The following is an 18,332-nucleotide window of genomic DNA, read 5'->3' as shown; positions in this document are numbered from 1 at the left end:
TTCCACAGGCCCACACCAAAGACCTGTTTAATCAACAGGTAAATTAGGAGAGGCTGAGGGAAAATATCCATTCGTACATAATGTATACATACATACATACATACACGCACGCACGCACGCACGCACGCACGCACACACACACACACACATACATACATACATACATACATACATACATACATACATACATACATTATGACTATATCCATACGTATATCTACTATTATTCTTTTCTACGAAAAGGTGCAGCCATTTTCTGTGAGAAGCATAGTATTGTTTTCTCCAAGTGTGTGTAACAGAATCGTGTTGACCTCAGGTTGAATTAATTTGGGCCATTTCAGGGGAGGTCAGGATGGTGGATGAAGGATCACTGAGCAGTGAGAAGAATAAAGCTCCTTTTCTCCATCTTTCACCCTCTACCTCCCACACACACATGCACACGCAGAACAACCAAGACAGAGGCACAAGCACAGACTGGCATCAAGACCTTTTCATTACCCTGGCACAAGACAAGTGCCTAGAATACACAAAATGGATATGTTGATATCCAAAGGTCAATTTTTTACTGTCTCTCCAATCAAAAGAAACAACTTTTAATCTAGTAACGGCTCCAGCTGAGAATTTTGCAGTGCCTTCATAAATCCTTTGGAATTCACAGATTCATTAAAGACCTCAAGACCTTCACCTTGTTTCCACGGTGACAAAGGGGGATAATATTCTGAATGACAAACATATGCTTTGAACATGCTGTGATGGAGATGTAGATAAATACATGAAAAGATGATCATTATTTACAACAATATTTTTTCGGAAATTCTTCAGATAAAAAAACAAGGCCGTGGTTGGCTGATTAAAAGCAATCAAGTCTAAATTCAGCAGAACCTAGGCAAAGAGACTAAAAATAAGTGAATGTCTATTGCTTAATCTTCTAGCATTATTCACACCATAGAAAACCCTTACATGGTTATCAAGCCCTTCAAGACCATCTCGCTCTCCCTACAAGTGCAGACTCTTGTGGCGCGAATTGCTTCAAGGTGGATTCTCAAGCACAGCCTCCTTTTTTGTCCATCCCACTCTGTCTCTCATCTGCATACAACCCTGTGATTGGCTGCTGAGTACACAATAAATCCTGCTGCCACAGACTGATTGGCCCGGCAGCAGGAGAGGGCGTTGAGGCAGGATGATTGAAAATATCCATAAATACTGCACCCGGGCACAGGCAGAGACACATCTGTATCTGACAGGCATTGATTCGGTCTTACTACGGCTTACGCAGTCTGTTCTACTGCTGTTTATATTCCAGCAGTGAAGATTTGTTGTACTACTCCTCTTCTCAACGTTAGTCAAGCTCTTCTATAGGTTTTTCAACAAGCTTTAAGTCCTTATTTTCTTTTTTTTAAACCAAAAGGACTTGTGGAAGAAACCAGCATCAGTGAGTGCAAGAACAACAGAGAGTCAGAAGCAGATAGGAAGTGAGAGAGAGAGAGAGAGAGAGAGAGAGAGAGAGAGAGAGAGAGAGAGAGAGAGGTGAGAGGACCATGTCGCTGAAAGTGAAGGATAAGACGGAGGTGCGTCTGGTGTTCCTGGGCGCAGCCGGCGTAGGGAAGACCGCTCTAATCCGCCGCTTCCTGCAGGACTCCTTCGAGTCCAAGCACCGGCGCACGGTGGAGGAGCTGCACAGCAAGGAGTACGAGGTGGATGGCACGAAGGTCACCGTCCACATCCTGGACACCAGTGGCAGCTATCCCTTCCCGGCCATGCGCAAACTCAGCATCCAGACCGGCGACGCCTTCGCGCTGGTCTACGCTGTGGACGACGCCGACTCGCTGGAGACGGTCAAGCGTCTGCGCGAGGAGATACTGGAAGTCAAGCAGGACAAGTGCACGCCCATCGTGGTGGTGGGCAACAAGTGTGACCGGGAAGACGTGCGCCAGGTGTCTGGCAAGGAGGTGCTGTCCATGGTTGAGCTGGACTGGAACAGCAACTTCCTGGAAGCCTCGGCCAAGGAGAACAAGGACGTGCTGGAGGTGTTCCGTGAGCTGCTGCGGCAGGTCCATCTGCCCAGCCGCCTGAGCCCGGCGCTCAGGCGCCGCCGCGAGACCTTCCCCAACGAAAACGACGCCCGGCCGCCCATGAACAAGGCCAACAGCTGTACCATGTGCTAACTTCACAAGCACACAACTGCCTGAGAGTTAGTGTGTGTGTGTGTGTGTGTATGTGTGTGAGAATGTGTTCAAAGACACAGGCTGCACACTGTCACTCACACATGTGCCAACATGGTGTGTTGATGAAGCAGGTCAAACTGTGTGGAAAATCTGACAAAGGTTGAAAACACTGATTTTTAGCTCAGGCCTTTTGCAGCTCTGTTGCAAGCCTGAACCACTTTTTAACAACTTGTCCAAGAGCAGGAAAGAGCCATACACAGACTGCCAGAGAGGCATGAGCAGGGTTTCTGCAGGTTAAATCTGGGAATTGAGGCAGTCTACCCTCTTTCCATAGTTCAGGAAATGTTATTTTGTTAATTTGTTAAATGTTATTATGTAACATTGTTAAAGTAAAAAGGACTGATATATTAAAAAGAAAAGCAAGTTTCTTTAAGGTTTAAGACTGTTAGAAAATAATAATCAATACAGTGAATATTACTTTTACTTATGGGGATTTAAAAGTAAAGGGGGAGGAATGTTGTGTATTGATATTGAATTAAGTTTGTTCCCTCGGGGCATCCGTAATACCCCACTATTAACCTGCATAGAATGCTGGGTATTTTTGTCCTATGAAACATACAGTAAAGAATGCACGTGATTTCTATCACGGTCTCATGTCAGATCATTACTTTGTTGTATAGCACACTCTATACTGATACAACTGTCTCTCAATGAAATCTGCCAATCCAAATCGCGTAATGTAAGACGTCTTGTCCTTTCCCAACTTGAAGGTTTTAGCGATGTCAGAATCAGGGAACATGGTTTGAAACACCTCACTTATGTCATCATTGCTTATATAGGACTGATGTTTTGCTACCGTGTGTAAAGTCCAGAGCACCTCCGCTTTTAATGTTGGCATAGATCCGAACGCTGTCCGGATGTCGCTTACCGGAGTTGTAGGCGACAAATTTGATAGAGCAGACAGGGTCGCACTGGGGCCGGGTGATGCTCCCAATGAACCAGAACAAAATTGGGTGGTTTGCTGCTGGCTTTTTAGAGTGGCGTTATGTTTTTCTGACCTTCCATACGACTCTAATGCTTTCATACCCAAATAAGCTAATTTCAGCGTTTTCTTGCACAAAGTGCAGCTGGCTTCAAATGGGTTATTTTCGACTGGCTTCAACCAAGCACTAAATGCACTGTTCTCGAGACAGATCTCGTTGAACTTGCACTTACCCATATTCGAAGCAACGTTAACATAAACAATTTTAAGGCACCACGTTATCACACAACGCACATCGCAACACACTACCTTGGCGTGCTCCGATAAATCCTGACCGGGCTGAAGTTTGCCGTGTTTTTATTGTTTCCATTTTAGGTTTCGTTTTGTTGTGGAGTGATCCCCAAAACAAGTTTAAAACTTTATTTAAGTCACATATAATCCAATAAATTTTTATGACCAGTCAAAATCGTAATTAAGACTTTTTATGACTTTTTAAGGACCCGCGGAAACCCTGATGAGGAAGCAGGATGGAAAATGACTATAACGCTGGTGATTTGAGGAAATGTGATATAAAATACCATTGTGGTGTGAGGGAATATGTGAAGAATGTAAAAGTGCTGTCGTATTGTGGAGGGAAGGGGGAAAAGGACACATGTGCCAGACTAAGGGTACCCAAACCCAAAACCTGTTAAATGTTATGTGTGTGGGTGTGTATGTGTGTGGTGTGTGTTTGGAAGGGAAAAGAAAGCTTACTATTCTTAAATGTCTGATCAATATCAAGCTGATTTGAACAAGTTGTCTCGGCATTGGCAACATTTGGATGCGTTTCACTTGTATTACAACAAGCTAACAATGTACTTGAGTGAATTACAATGAAGTAAAAAAGCATTTTTTATTATATATGCTTTGAGAAAAGAGTTTCTTGTATCCTAATGCACTTGACAGGCACCGTATCAAACCACTGCCTTTTCAGCAGAGATTGTTCATTGCAGTTGATGGCTTGCACATTCATGTGGTAATTTCATCTATGCTTTTTGTAAAACACCGTGAAAACCAGTGGTTGCTACATGTATTTTTCAGGTTTGATGACTGGAAAGAAATGTTGACAATAAAACATGTACAAGACGAGTGTCGTTGATGTTTGCATGACAGGTGAATAACCTGTCTGTTTCACAATTAATTCTTCACATACATGGGAAATAATACAAACGTATGTTTCGTATGTTTGTTTGATCTCCTATAATGGTAAACATGACCATTAGAGAATGGATTCTCTTCACATTTATAAAGGTAATTCTTTAGAGAAGAGAGAATCCTGTTGAACCAGTCTCAGAGTTTATACTGAGACGTTTTTCTCAGGAACAGGACAGCACATTAACAGTATTGACAGCACAAAGGTATCAAATGTCTGAGGAGTGGCTTTCCAGATTAAATTATATTTTTGGACTCGAGGTCACATTCCCTAGAGAAGCAGAACAAGATACGCAGGTTGTGTGTATGTGTGGCCACAGAAAACAGGATACTTACTTAAGCAATAAGCCCCAAGAGGCCGTGTTTTGCGCTGATTTTAGAACAGGTAAGGGGAGTTGTTAGGCACGACGCAAAGCGGATTAGATTACATGTATCTATACATGAAACATCTTATCATCATCATATACTACATGTATCTAAACATGAAACATCTCATCATATACTACATGTATCTAAACATGAAACATCTTATCATCATATACTACATGTATCTAAACATGAAACATCTTATCATATACTACATGTATCTAAACATGAAACATCTTATCATCATCATATACTACATGTATCTAAACATGAAACATCTCATCATATACTACATGTATCTAAACATGAAACATCTTATCATCATATACTACATGTATCTAAACATGAAACATCTTATCATCATATACTACATGTATCTAAACATGAAACATCTTATCATCATATACTACATGTATCTAAACATGAAACATCTTATCATATACTACATGTATCTAAACATGAAACATCTTATCATCATCATATACTACATGTATCTAAACATGAAACATCTCATCATATACTACATGTATCTAAACATGAAACATCTTATCATCATATACTACATGTATCTAAACATGAAACATCTTATCATCATATACTTTATGTATCTAAACATGAAACATCTTATCATCATATACTACATGTATCTAAACATGAAACATCTTATCATCATATACTTTATGTATCTAAACATGAAACATCTTATCATCATATACTACATGTATCTAAACATGAAACATCTCATCATATACTACATGTATCTAAACATGAAACATCTTATCATCATCATATACTACATGTATCTAAACATTAAACATCATATACTACATGCATCTAAACATGAAACATCTTATCATCATATACTACATGTATCTACACATGAAACATCTTATCATCATATACTACATGTATCTACATGAAACATCTTATCATCATCATATACTACATGTATCTAAACATGAAACATCTTATCATCATATACTACATGTATCTAAACATTAAACATCTTATCATGTATCTAAACATTAAACATCTTATCATCATGTATCTAAACATGAAACATCTTATCATCATATAGTACATATATCTAAACATGAAACATCTTATCATATACTAGATGTATCTAAACATTAAACATCTTATCATCATGTATCTAAACATTAAACATCTTATCATCATGTATCTAAACATTAAACATCTTATCATCATCTATCTAAACATTAAACATCTTATCAACAATGTACATGTATCTAAACATTAAACATCTTATCATCATGTATCTAAACATTAAACATCTTATCATCATATAGTACATGCATGTAAACATTAAACATCTTATCATATACTACATGTATCTAAACATTAAACATCTTATCATCATGGATCTAAACATTAAACATCTTATCATCATATAGTACATGCATGTAAACATTAAACATCTTATCATCATGTATCTAAACATTAAACATCTTATCATATACTACATGTATCTAAACATTAAACATCTTATCATCATGTATCTAAACATTAAACATCTTATCATATACTACATGTATCTAAACATTAAACATCTTATCATCATGTATCTAAACATTAAACATCTTATCATATACTACATGTATCTAAACATTAAACATCTTATCATCATGTATCTAAACATTAAAAATCCTATCATCATATAGTACATGTATGTAAACATTAAACATCGTATCATATACTACATGTATCTAAACATTAAACATCTTATCATCATGTATCTAAACATTAAACATCTTATCATATACTACATGTATCTAAACATTAAACATCTTATCATCATGTATCTAAACATTAAACATCTTATCATCATATACTACATGTATCTAAACATTAAACATCATATCATCATGTATCTAAACATTAAACATCTTATCATCATGTATCTAAACATTAAACATCTTATCATCATATACTACATGTATCTAAACATTAAACATCTTATCATATACTACATGTATCTAAACATGAAACATCTTATCATCATATAGTACATGTATGTAAACATTAAACATCTTATCATGTATCTAAACATTAAACATCTTATCATCATGTATCTAAACATTAAACATCTTATCATCATGTATCTAAACATTAAACATCTTATCATCATATACTACATGTATCTAAACATTAAACATCTTATCATCATATACTACATGTATCTAAACATTAAACATCATATCATCATGTATCTAAACATTAAACATCTTATCATCATATACTACATGTATCTAAACATGAAACATATCATCATCATATACTACATGTATCTAAACATGAAACATCTTATCATCATATACTACATGTATCTAAACATTAAACATCTTATCATGTATCTAAACATTAAACATCTTATCATCATGTATCTAAACATGAAACATCTTATCATCATGTATGTAAACATTAAACATCTTATCATCATATAGTACATGTATGTAAACATTAAACATCTTATCATATACTACATGTATCTAAACATTAAACATCTTATCATCATGTATCTAAACATTAAACATCTTATCATATACTACATGTATCTAAACATTAAACATCTTATCATCATGTATCTAAACATTAAACATCTTATCATCATATAGTACATGCATGTAAACATTAAACATCTTATCATCATGTATCTAAACATTAAACATCTTATCATATACTACATGTATCTAAACATTAAACATCTTATCATCATGTATCTAAACATTAAACATCTTATCATCATGTATGTAAACATTAAACATCTTATCATCATATAGTACATGTATGTAAACATTAAACATCTTATCATATACTACATGTATCTAAACATTAAACATCTTATCATCATGTATCTAAACATTAAACATCTTATCATATACTACATGTATCTAAACATTAAACATCTTATCATCATGTATCTAAACATTAAACATCTTATCATCATGTATCTAAACATTAAACATTTTATCTTCATGTATCTAAACATTAAACATCTTATCATCATGTATGTAAACATTAAACATCTTATCATCATATAGTACATGTATGTAAACATTAAACATCTTATCATATACTACATGTATCTAAACATTAAACATCTTATCATCATGTATCTAAACATTAAACATCGTATCATATACTACATGTATCTAAACATTAAACATCTTGTCATCATGTATCTAAACATTAAACATCTTATCATCATATACTACATGTATGTAAACATTAAACATCTTATCATATACTACATGTATCTAAACATTAAACATCTTATCATCATGTAACTAAACATGAAACATCTTATCATCATGTATCTAAACATTAAACATCTTATCATCATGTATGTAAACATTAAACATTTTATCATCATGTATCTAAACATTAAACATCTTATCATCATATAGTGCATGTATGTAAACATTAAACATCTTATCATCATGTATCTAAACATTAAACATCTTATCATCATATACTACATGTATCTAAACATTCAACATCTTCACTGCAAAAAAGGTTGGCCCCAATTTTAGATATAAACACTTATATCTAGCAAAAAATTATTCAAAAGTAGTGAAATTATCTGTCCATGCAGCAAGATAATTTTACTTGACAAGTTATCTTAAAATAAGCTAGCTCTAGTCTAGAATCAAGCAGTCTCTGATTAGTGTTCATGTCCTGGAAGTAAGTTCATAGATGCTAAATTCTAGATAAAAGTGCTTATAACCAGTCTCTGATTAGTGTTCATGTGCTGGAAGTAAGTTCATAAATGCTAAATTCTAGATAAAAGTGCTTATAACCAGTCTCTGATTAGTGTTCATGTGCTGGAAGTAAGTTCATAAATGCTAAATTCTAGATAAAAGTGCTTATAACCAGTCTCTGATGATAGGCACGTCCAGAAAGACACACAAACTTTGTGGCGTATACTGGATTTTGAATAATTTACCACCTGGGTCTCATTCAGCACTTTCTTCTATCTATCTAGCAGTCTTATGCAAAAGTGATGATGTTAAGGCGTATGGCTACGAAAAGGTTCTTGAGCCCCTTTTATACAAGATTTGATTACTTTAGAGGAACATGGTGTTTTCATTTCAGGACTTGGGTGCTTTGTGAAAGGAACAGTCCAATCTGTCATAGCAGATAACTTAGGAGCCCACGGGATAGCAGGCTTTGTGGAAAGCTTCTCGGGTGAGTACTACTGTAGGTTTTGTACAGGTCATAGATTAGATATTAAGGCTAAATCTGTTCAGTCTGGTTCTTTTGACCCTCGAACGAAAGACATACATGAGGCACACATTAAGTCTGCAAAGGAAAACGCAGCTTTTTGTTTCGGAGTAAAGAGAGGGTGTGTGTTGACAGAGAAGCTATCTCATTTTCACGTTACTCGTGGCTACCCTCCTGACATTGTGCACGACTTATTTGAGGGCATCATTCCAGTTGAGATTGCTCTCTGTGTAAGTGTATTCATTTCCAAGAAGTATCTCTCTCTTAATTCTCTGAACACAGCAATCCTTAACTTCCCATATAAGTGGGGGGATAGAACTAATAGACCTCATATTGTACCACACGCATATGCCTCCAAGAGGACCATTGGAGGTAATGCTCACGAAAATTGGAATTTATTGAGGTTACTTCCATTCATTATTGGAGACTTGATACCAGAGGCTGAGCCAGCCTGGCTTGTCCTCCTTGATTTGAGAGAGATAGTTGAACTTTCGGTTGCATATTTGAACTGCAAAATTGCAGACCACAGACTCAGGTTCCTAGAGCTCTTCCCTGAGCGTCTCCTGCCAAAACACCACTATATTGAACATTACCCTCAAATGATTCAGTGTTTTGGTCCTTTAGTGGGGCAATGGACCATGAGGTTTGAAGCTAAAAACATAGCTTCTTCAAACAAGTTGCTCGTCAGACGAACTGTTTCAAAAACATTGCACTCACACTAGCAGCCAAACATCAGCAAATGATTGCTTATCATCTCCATTCTCCTAGTCTTAAGAAGTCCACATTGGGAGTTGCAAAAGTCTCCACACTTCCTGTGGATGTTCTAAACAAGGAGGTAGGGGCAAGTCTAAAGCAGAAATACCCAAACATCAGTGAGGTTCATCTTGCTAAAAATGTGACAAGCAGAGGCATCAATTACAGAGTTGGCATGCTAATAGCACATGGGTCAGCTGGTGGACTGCCAGAGTTTGCGGAAATCATTCAAATGTGCATTGTCAACAACAGTTTGAGTTTTGTGGTGCAAGTTTTGTGTGCATGGTATTGAGAACACTTTAGAGCGTTTGAGTTGACTTTATCTCCTGATAAAGAGGTTGCCTTGGTCAGTCTTGAACAGCTGACGGATGCTTATCCACTGTCTGACTACGCAGTAGGAGCACATCGAATGGTTGCCTTGAAAAGGCACATCCTCATATAAGGTTGGTTTACGATATTCAGATGAACCTGCAGCGATGGTGTAGTGCTCTTTACTAACTGCTGCAACCCCCCCCCCCCCCCTCTTTTGCTGTCTAGAACGAGAGAAAGATGTCATGTCCAGTCAACCTAAGGATCATTTTCGAAGGGGATGACGACTCCAGGAAACTAACCCTTACCTCAGGAATTCCAACATCTGTGGATGAACTTCTTCTTGAGATAAAGACTGCATTTGGACTGAAAGAGCAGTTCAGGGTCCAGTATAAAGACGTGGACTTTGGAAACGAGTACATGAATCTGATGTCGACCAGCGAAATTCAAGACAAAAGTACATTGAAACTGATATTCTTATCATGTGTCGACACTATCTCTAGCATTCCAGGGACATCTAGGTCTGTGACCCCAGTTAGTAGTGCCAACAGCCCCCATGACATTGAATCTCACCTCCAAGACCAAGACTGCTCATTAAATAGTAGCAGTGACACAATCGTTTTACACATTCTTCCTCCAGAGTCACTCGAGCCCTCTCCTCCAGGGGAATTTGCATCTTTTCTTGCAGAGGTACACATGTCCCCTCCTCCCATGTCCTCTTCTCCAGTTGAACGCATGTCCTCTCCAGAGTCAAGGACCTATTCTTGGCCTGAAGTCTTTAATGTACCTCAGTTTTCGTATTCTGCTGAAATTCAGCTACAACAAGCAAATACAGAGTTCAGCACAAGTGGTACTCTTCTTATCCCTCCGCCAAAGCTAAGATCGGATATTCTTCAAGGAATGGCTGAAGAGATTGTAAGATACACGGCATATGCCAGTGATCGTCAGCTTGAGGAAGCTGCTGCTGCCTTGGTAAAAGCCCACCCGTACTTGAGTGAGAGAGGAACGCGCACCGGCCATGAGGGATGGAAGCACTATTTAAAGATCAAGATGGCTAATTTTCGCACAAAACTTGGCCGTCTTGGACACCCTGAAGTCAGTGTTAACTCGCTCAAGAATAAGCGCAAAGGTCAGGGGAAAACAGCTGCAAACATAAAAAAAACCTAGAAAAGCAGAGGTCAACTTCCTTCCTAGCCTCCCAAAAGGAGCAACCACTGCAAGCCTGGAGGAAGAAAGAGTTGCCCTCTTGACCGAGGTGAAAAAGAAGAAGAATGAGGCTGTGATCAAGGACAAAATGCATCAGACCTTCTCCTACAGGCGACAGGAAGTGGTTCAGGACATGCCAATGGTAGCTGAATTCCAAAACAGATGGCCTGCCCTGTTTACAATGAGCGAAGTAAGGGTAATATTATAGAACAATTCAAAAGTTTTAGTTTTTCAGTTCTCAATTCAACATCTGATGAAAAGTTTACATTCTTAGTTGTGATGAGGTGTGCCCTCTTCCCCCACAACCACTTTCCCACAGCGCTTTGAGCATCTTATTGATGGAAAGGTTTTTTAATGCAATATATATTATAATAACTCCAATGCTGCCTTTGCCTTTGTTACTTTTCTCAGGTTAATGCAGAATTCATGCGGATCACAACTATGCCTCTGCAAACCAAGTTCATGGCACAACTTGACAGATACTCAGCTGACCTAACCAAGCTCTTCAGCAAGAGAGGCGGGGCTGCTGGGAAGAAGATTAGACACATCATGGAGAGGACGGCTCAGGTATATGAACTTTGCCATTTAGTTGTTGACACTGTAAGAGAATAGAATAGAATATATTTATTTGTCATTGCACAAGTACAACGGAATTGAGGTAGCAGCTCTCAGACACAAAAACAATAAAAATATAGATTGAACATATATATATACATATTTACACTATAAAAACACAAGACATATAACACAACAGAGAGACAAATACAGGTCAGTTTTGTGCATTGTTAAGTGCTATGATGGCTCTGGGATAGAAGCTGTTTCTCAGCCTGTCTGTTTTTGCTATGATGGTCCTAAAGCGTCTCCCTGAGGGCAACAGTTCAAATAGGTGGTAACCAGGGTGTGTTGAGTCTCTGAGGATACTGTGAGCTTTTCTGAGGCAGCGTGTTTTATAAATGTCCTCAAGAGGTGGAAGAGAGCAGCCAATTACTTTTTGCGCTGTGTTAATGACCCTCTGGAGTACCTTTCTTTCTGCTGCCGTGCAGCTGGCAAACCACAGCGAGATGCCATAGCTTAACACTGACTCCACAGAGCAGCGGTAAAAGGACACTAACAGTTTCTTTTTTAATTTGTTCTTCCTGAGTAACCTCAGGAAATACAGCCTCTGTTGTGCCTTTTTCAGCAGTGCAGTGGTGTTTCTGGTCCAGGAAAGGTCCTCCTTGATGTGAGTGCCCCGGAAGCTGAAGTCTGATACCCTCTCCACTCTCTCCCCATTGATGGCAATAGGCTGCATGTCCGATTTTTTCCTCCTATAGTCGACTATCAGCTCTTTTGTCTTGGAGGTGTTGAGGACAAGATTGTTCAAGGTGCACCATGTCGACAGCCTTTGCACCTCCAACCTGTATGCAGTCTCATCTCCTCCTGAGATGAGCCCCACCACGGTTGTATCATTTGCAAACTTAATGATGGCATTGCTCGGGTGGGTGGGGGTGCAGTCATGGGTATAGATGGTGTAGAGTAGGGGGCTCAACACGCAGCCCTGCGGGGAGCCGATGCTGATGCTGAGAGCTGAGGAGAGATGGGATCCTACTCTAACCCTCTGGGAGCGGTCTGTCAGGAAATTTCTGATCCAGTAGCAGATTTGCTGTGAGAGCCCTAAGTCCATCAGTTTGGTGACCAGTCTGCTTGGTATGACCGTGTTGAAAGCAGAGCTGAAGTCTATGAAGAGCAGCCTGGCGTAATTCCCTCTCTGTTCCACGTGTGTAAGTGTGGTGTGGAGAGCCGTGGCAATAGCATCTTCTGTAGCCCTGTTTGCTCTGTATGCAAACTGGTGGGAGTCAAAAGTGGGTGGCAGGCTTGTTGTGATGTGACTCCGGACATTTTATTTGTGATGGATCTGATGGACAAGTTGTGTACATGTCGCCATGGCAACCAACTAAGCGATTTGACTAAAACTAAACTACAACGAAACAGTTTACAAACAATGGCATCTTATAATCGGGAGAACCCCGAGCCGCTATTACACTTAAAACTTAACTAAAACTAAACTAAAACTACAAATAAACAATTACTAAAAACAAAATCCTAGTCTGGAGAGCCCCCAGCCGCTGCGTGTTTACGCGCCGCCAACGTCACGAGACCTCACTAAGAGCCTGGCTGAGCAATGACATGTCCAAACATGGAACACGGAAGGCAAAGTCAGGGTTAAAATGCCGAGATATGTTTATTGCACGAAGACAGGTAGGCCTCTAAATAATAATAATCAGTCACTTAAAGGTAACCAACGGAGCATGAATCAAAAAAACTAGTTTTTTTTGTTTCTTTTCCAAATTCCTTGATTATATGGTTCCTTGTTGTCTAATAAATATGTTGAATCGCTCTAATGTATGTCCTACCTTCTAATTTCTTCGCAAAATGATATTTAACTAATGTTTTTGTAAACAGCGATGTTTACTTCAAAAGTAGAGTTGGATACCTTCTAAGTCAAGCTCAGTCCAGTGTGTGGTTACCCTCTCCAGGAAACAACAGCACTCCAGCTTAGTCCTGATTCAGTTCTTCTGCACAAAAGACAAGTCAGCCTTAATAGTGAGTTGAGAGAGAAATTCCCCAGCATGATGGTCGGCAAATCATAACAGGTTAAGCCTGATATCCGCTGTCCCCTTCCGCAACTCCATGTGCCTCCCAGGTCCTTCTCTTCTTGCTGGCTGCCCTGGCTCCTGGTCTGGCTTTGCTCAGGTCTGGCCTGGCCTGGCTCCCGCCTTGTTTTTTATGGGATAGTAATCATAAATGTTCTCTGTTAAATTGCAGTGTGATGACATAAACTCCAGACGAGAACGTGTCCTAAGAAGCCTCTGTGTCTACCTCAATGAGGATGATGAAACTCTCATCAAGGAATACATGGTAAGTAGATGTTATTTCACTCTGGTCTTTGACTACTTGTTTGAATCTTTTTAGTATTTAAGCGGCACTCGGGTCAATTTGTGGTTTCTTGCCCATAGAACCGCAACGTGGAAGAAGCGGACAGGGAGTCGGCCACCATGGGACTTCATATCGTCCGGAAAGAGGGTGCGGATGCAGGGGAAGAGCCTGAGCATGTCGGAGTGGTGATCGAGGGTGTGGAGCTGCTGAGCAACCTGGGAAGCGTTTCTTTTGGATTTTCCATGCTTTTTGGACTGATTTACTGTCTTAACATGAGCTACCCACAAGGGCTCAAATTCACATTTGAGTTCCTCCAGAAGGTGCTGATGAACTTGGATGGCAACAATCTTTCTCCTAAGGTTCAAGCACTTAAAATGAAGATGCTCCAGTGAACTCACTTATAGGTCTGAAGGCCTCATGTTTTGTTTTACATTGTATTTTAGATCTTAAAGAGCAATCAGGATTGTCTTTTTCTCTCTCTCCACTTAAGGAGCCAAAACAAATTTTAATTTGTATTGATATTTGCTCATTAACAATATTATTTGTGTTTAAAAGGTGGTATATTAAGACTAATCTTGTTCATGGGTCAAGATCATTCCCTTTCACTGACACCTGGTGCTAATGTTCGTTGGTCAATATTATTCCCTCTCACTGAGGCCTGCCATTTATTCCAGAAGCTTCCAAATTGTGTTAATTTAAGTGGTATGGCGAGGCAAAAAAAAACTCTGAAGAGTTGTGATGTTAATAAATATTTGACTTCAATTTGACATGTGTGGCTTTTTCAAAATATTAGGTTCATGTAATCTAACCAAATACATTGGTACACCTGAGTAAGTCCAATTTAATTGATTTAATGTTGAGTTATCTAATTGATTCATGTTGAATGAACATGATTAAGAAACATGGATTGAAAATATTAGGTTAATGTAATCTAACCAAATACATTGGGTTCATGCATAATACCTGAGTAAGTCCAATTTAAATGATTTAATGTTGAGTTATGTAATTTATTCATGTTCAATGAACATGATTAAGAAACATGGATTGAAATTTCATTTTTTACATTGGAGTTATGTGATCAAAATAGATGGAAAATTGTCATGTAATTGAAATGCATCCATTTTAACTTTTGGGCTTAAATATTTTTTGGAGTGTAGCCTAACCTAAGTCTTGGTATTTGTGATTGATCAGGAAGAAGCTGCAGTTCCAACCAGTTCTGTAACCAGGCCTGACATTGCCAGATCTGCAGCAGCTTTTGCACTAAGTGTTCGGGAACAATGCCACTTATCACAGGTAAGCATTTCCAGATGTCAGAACAATAGTTAATTGGATAAAATGGTCATGGTCATCCCTTGTAATGACTTTAACTTAAAACTTTTCACAGAGGACCGTCAACAACATTGTTGCGGGGGTGCAGCAATACCAAGCCACTCTCCTGGATACATTGAGGAACAGAGTGAGAAAAGTGTTTGAAGAACACCCAGGGACATCTACTCAACTTCAAGAGGATGCACTGGCTACCTTTGATACTTTCGTAGACCCCTTCTCCACTACTGCGTACAGACAGAATAGAACTATTTCAGAACTTTTCAGTCCAGTCAGTCCAGAGGAAGTCACAGTCTCTCGGAAAATTTGTTGGGTCAAGCAAGGCAATTCAAAAGTTATGGCCATAAGAAACAAATGCTTTTACTATGTGCCGCTAATTGAAAGCTTAAACCAGCTTTTCTCAAATTCGAGAATCTTCACTATGTTGAATAGTGTACCACAGAAAAGCACAGAGGGATTCTTATATGACTTTACTGATGGGCAAATTTTCACAACTCATCCATTGTATTCTGTAAGGCCTAATGCATTACAAATCATTCTGTATACAGATGACATCCAAATATGCAACCCCTTAGGTTCTTATGCCCATCCAAATAAATTGTTAATGGTTTATTACACCTTAGGTAACAGTGATCCAAAATTTAGGTCTAAGTTAGCAGCAATACGACTCCTAGCTATTGCAAAAGCTGAGGATGTTTCACAGTGGGGTGTCGATGTTGTTTTACAAAGAATTCTGAAAGATGTGGATTTGCTCTATAATGGTGTTAAAATTGAAACATCAAATGGTGACATGGACTTGCATGGTGCTGTGATAGCTGTGTGTGGAGACACCCTTGCCCAACATGAGCTTGCGGGGTTCAAAGAAGGTGTTGGCTTTGCCTATAGCAAGTGCAGACACTGTGAATGCACTTTTGAGGATATGCAAACATGTTTTGACGAAAATGAGTTTGTCCGAAGAACTTTGGAGAATCATTGTAGGCAGTGCCTTGAAATAGACAAAGCTAGCACAGATAATTTGAAGGCCTCCCTCAGAACCACTTATGGAATTAACAGAAGAAGCAGACTAGTGGATTTTCCTGCATTTGACCTAATCAATCAAACTCCTCAGGACATAATGCATGTCATTTTCGAGGGTGTAGCTCCAATGGAAATTAAGCTTGTGTTAAAAAAACGTATTCTGTCAGGAGAATTAGAATTAGATGCCTTCAATTCAGCCCGTCAGAGTTTTCCTTACTCACCCCTTGATATACGTGATAAGCCTTGCCCTATTAGTGTCAGCACTTTGGCAGCTAATGATAACAAATTGAAACAGTCTTGTGGGCAAATGTTTATACTTTTGAAAATACTACCTGATAGGTGAAAATTCACCCTAGTTACCTCAGGACTCCGGAGCGGCATATAAGTATATTTATTAGACAAACAACAATTGCAATCGGGCTCACCCCCAGCACAAGGCTGAAAGTGAAGCCATGATAAACCCAGAGTCAGTGTGATGCAGGGGGCTTGTTTGTGAGCACCACTGCCGTGGGGAAAAAACTGTTCAGGTGGCGCGAGGTTTTGGTCTTTATAGCCCGGAACCTTCTGCCAGATGGGAGTCTTTGGAATAGGTGGTGACCGGGATGGGAAGGATCAGCAATGATCTTGCATGCTCTCTTGCTGGTCCTGGAGTGAAACAGGTCTAGGAGAGACGGCAGGTCGCAGCCGATGACCTTCTCGGCTGACCGAATGATCCGCTGCAGTCTGCCTTTGTCCTTTGCAGTAGAGGCAGCGAACCAGATGGTAATAGATGAGGTGAGGATTGACTCAATGATGGCTGTGTAGAACTCGACCATCACTTTCTGCGGCATGTTGAATTTTTTTAGCTGCCGAAGGAAGAACATCCTTTGCTGGGCCTTCTTGATTGTGGAGGTGATGTTCTCCGCCCACCTTAGGTCCTGTGCCATAATTGTTCCCAGGAATCTGAAAGACTTTACAGTGTTAACTGGGGAGTCACACATGATGAGGGGGATGGTTGGGGCTGGGCTCCTCCTGAAGTCTGCTACCATCTCTACTGTTTTACAGGCGTTCAGCTCCAGGTGATTCTGGCTGTACCAGAAAGCCAGGCTGTCAACTTCTTTTCTGTTGGCTGCCTCGTCCCCATTGGAGAATAGTCCAATGAGGGTTGTGTCATCCGCAAATGTAAGGAGTTTGACAGAGGGGTGGCTGGAGGTGCAGTTGTTGGTGTAGAGGGAGAAGAGTAAAGGAGAGAACACACAGCCTTGTGGGGCTCCAGTGCTGATGGTCCGGGGCTCCGAGACAAGCTTGCCCAGCCTCACACGCTGCTTCCTGTCTGACAGGAAGTCAGTGATTCACCTGCAGGTGGGCTCAGGCACGCTCAGCTGTGTTAGCTTGTCTTGGAGGAGAGCTGGGGCGATGGTGTTGAATGCGGAGCTGAAATCCACAAACAGGATCCTGGCGTAGGTGTCGGGGGAATCAAGGTGCTGGAGGATGAAGTGGAGTCCCATGTTAATTGCGTCATCTACAGACCTGTTGGCTCTGTAGGCAAACTGCAGTGGGTCGAGGAGGTGGTTGGTGATGGCCTTGAGGTGGGTCAGCATGAGGCGCTCAAAGGTCTTCATTACCACAGAGGTCAGGGCGACTGGTCTATAGTCATTAAGGCCTGTGATCCTCTGCTTTTTGTGAACGGGGATGATGGTGGAGGTTTTAAAGCAGGCAGGGACCACGCATTCAGCCAGTGAGGTGTTAAAGATGTCCGTGAACACTGGAGACAGCTGGTCCGCACAGTACCTTAGTGTGGAGGGAGAGACAGCATCTGGTCCAGCTGCTTTGCGGGGGTTCTGTCTTTTTAAGAGCTTATTGACATCCCTCTCCTG

The 18,332-nt window shown here is 39.7% G+C and overlaps 1 protein-coding gene across 1 annotated transcript; it reads left to right on the top strand.

Annotated features, from left to right (window-relative positions):
• The first annotated feature begins 1,111 nt into the window (after positions 1 to 1,111).
• Positions 1,112 to 4,273, top strand: LOC105898417 (ras-related protein Rap-1b-like). Its single transcript, XM_012825452.3, has one exon. It carries the CDS (start codon positions 1,539 to 1,541, stop codon positions 2,163 to 2,165), a length of 627 nt encoding a protein of 208 aa, XP_012680906.2. The 5' UTR covers positions 1,112 to 1,538; the 3' UTR covers positions 2,166 to 4,273.
• Positions 4,274 to 18,332: the final 14,059 nt, after the last annotated feature.

The sequence above is a fragment of the Clupea harengus genome, chromosome 1 (assembly GCF_900700415.2).
Source record: "Clupea harengus chromosome 1, Ch_v2.0.2, whole genome shotgun sequence".
Classification (NCBI taxonomy): domain Eukaryota; kingdom Metazoa; phylum Chordata; class Actinopteri; order Clupeiformes; family Clupeidae; genus Clupea; species Clupea harengus.
This window is presented reverse-complemented; position numbering and strand designations above follow the sequence as displayed.

Excerpts from the sequence above, each read along its gene's own strand:
- LOC105898417 (XM_012825452.3), top strand. The coding sequence starts at position 1,539 with ATGTCGCTGAAAGTGAAGGATAAGACGGAGGTGCGTCTGGTGTTCCTG.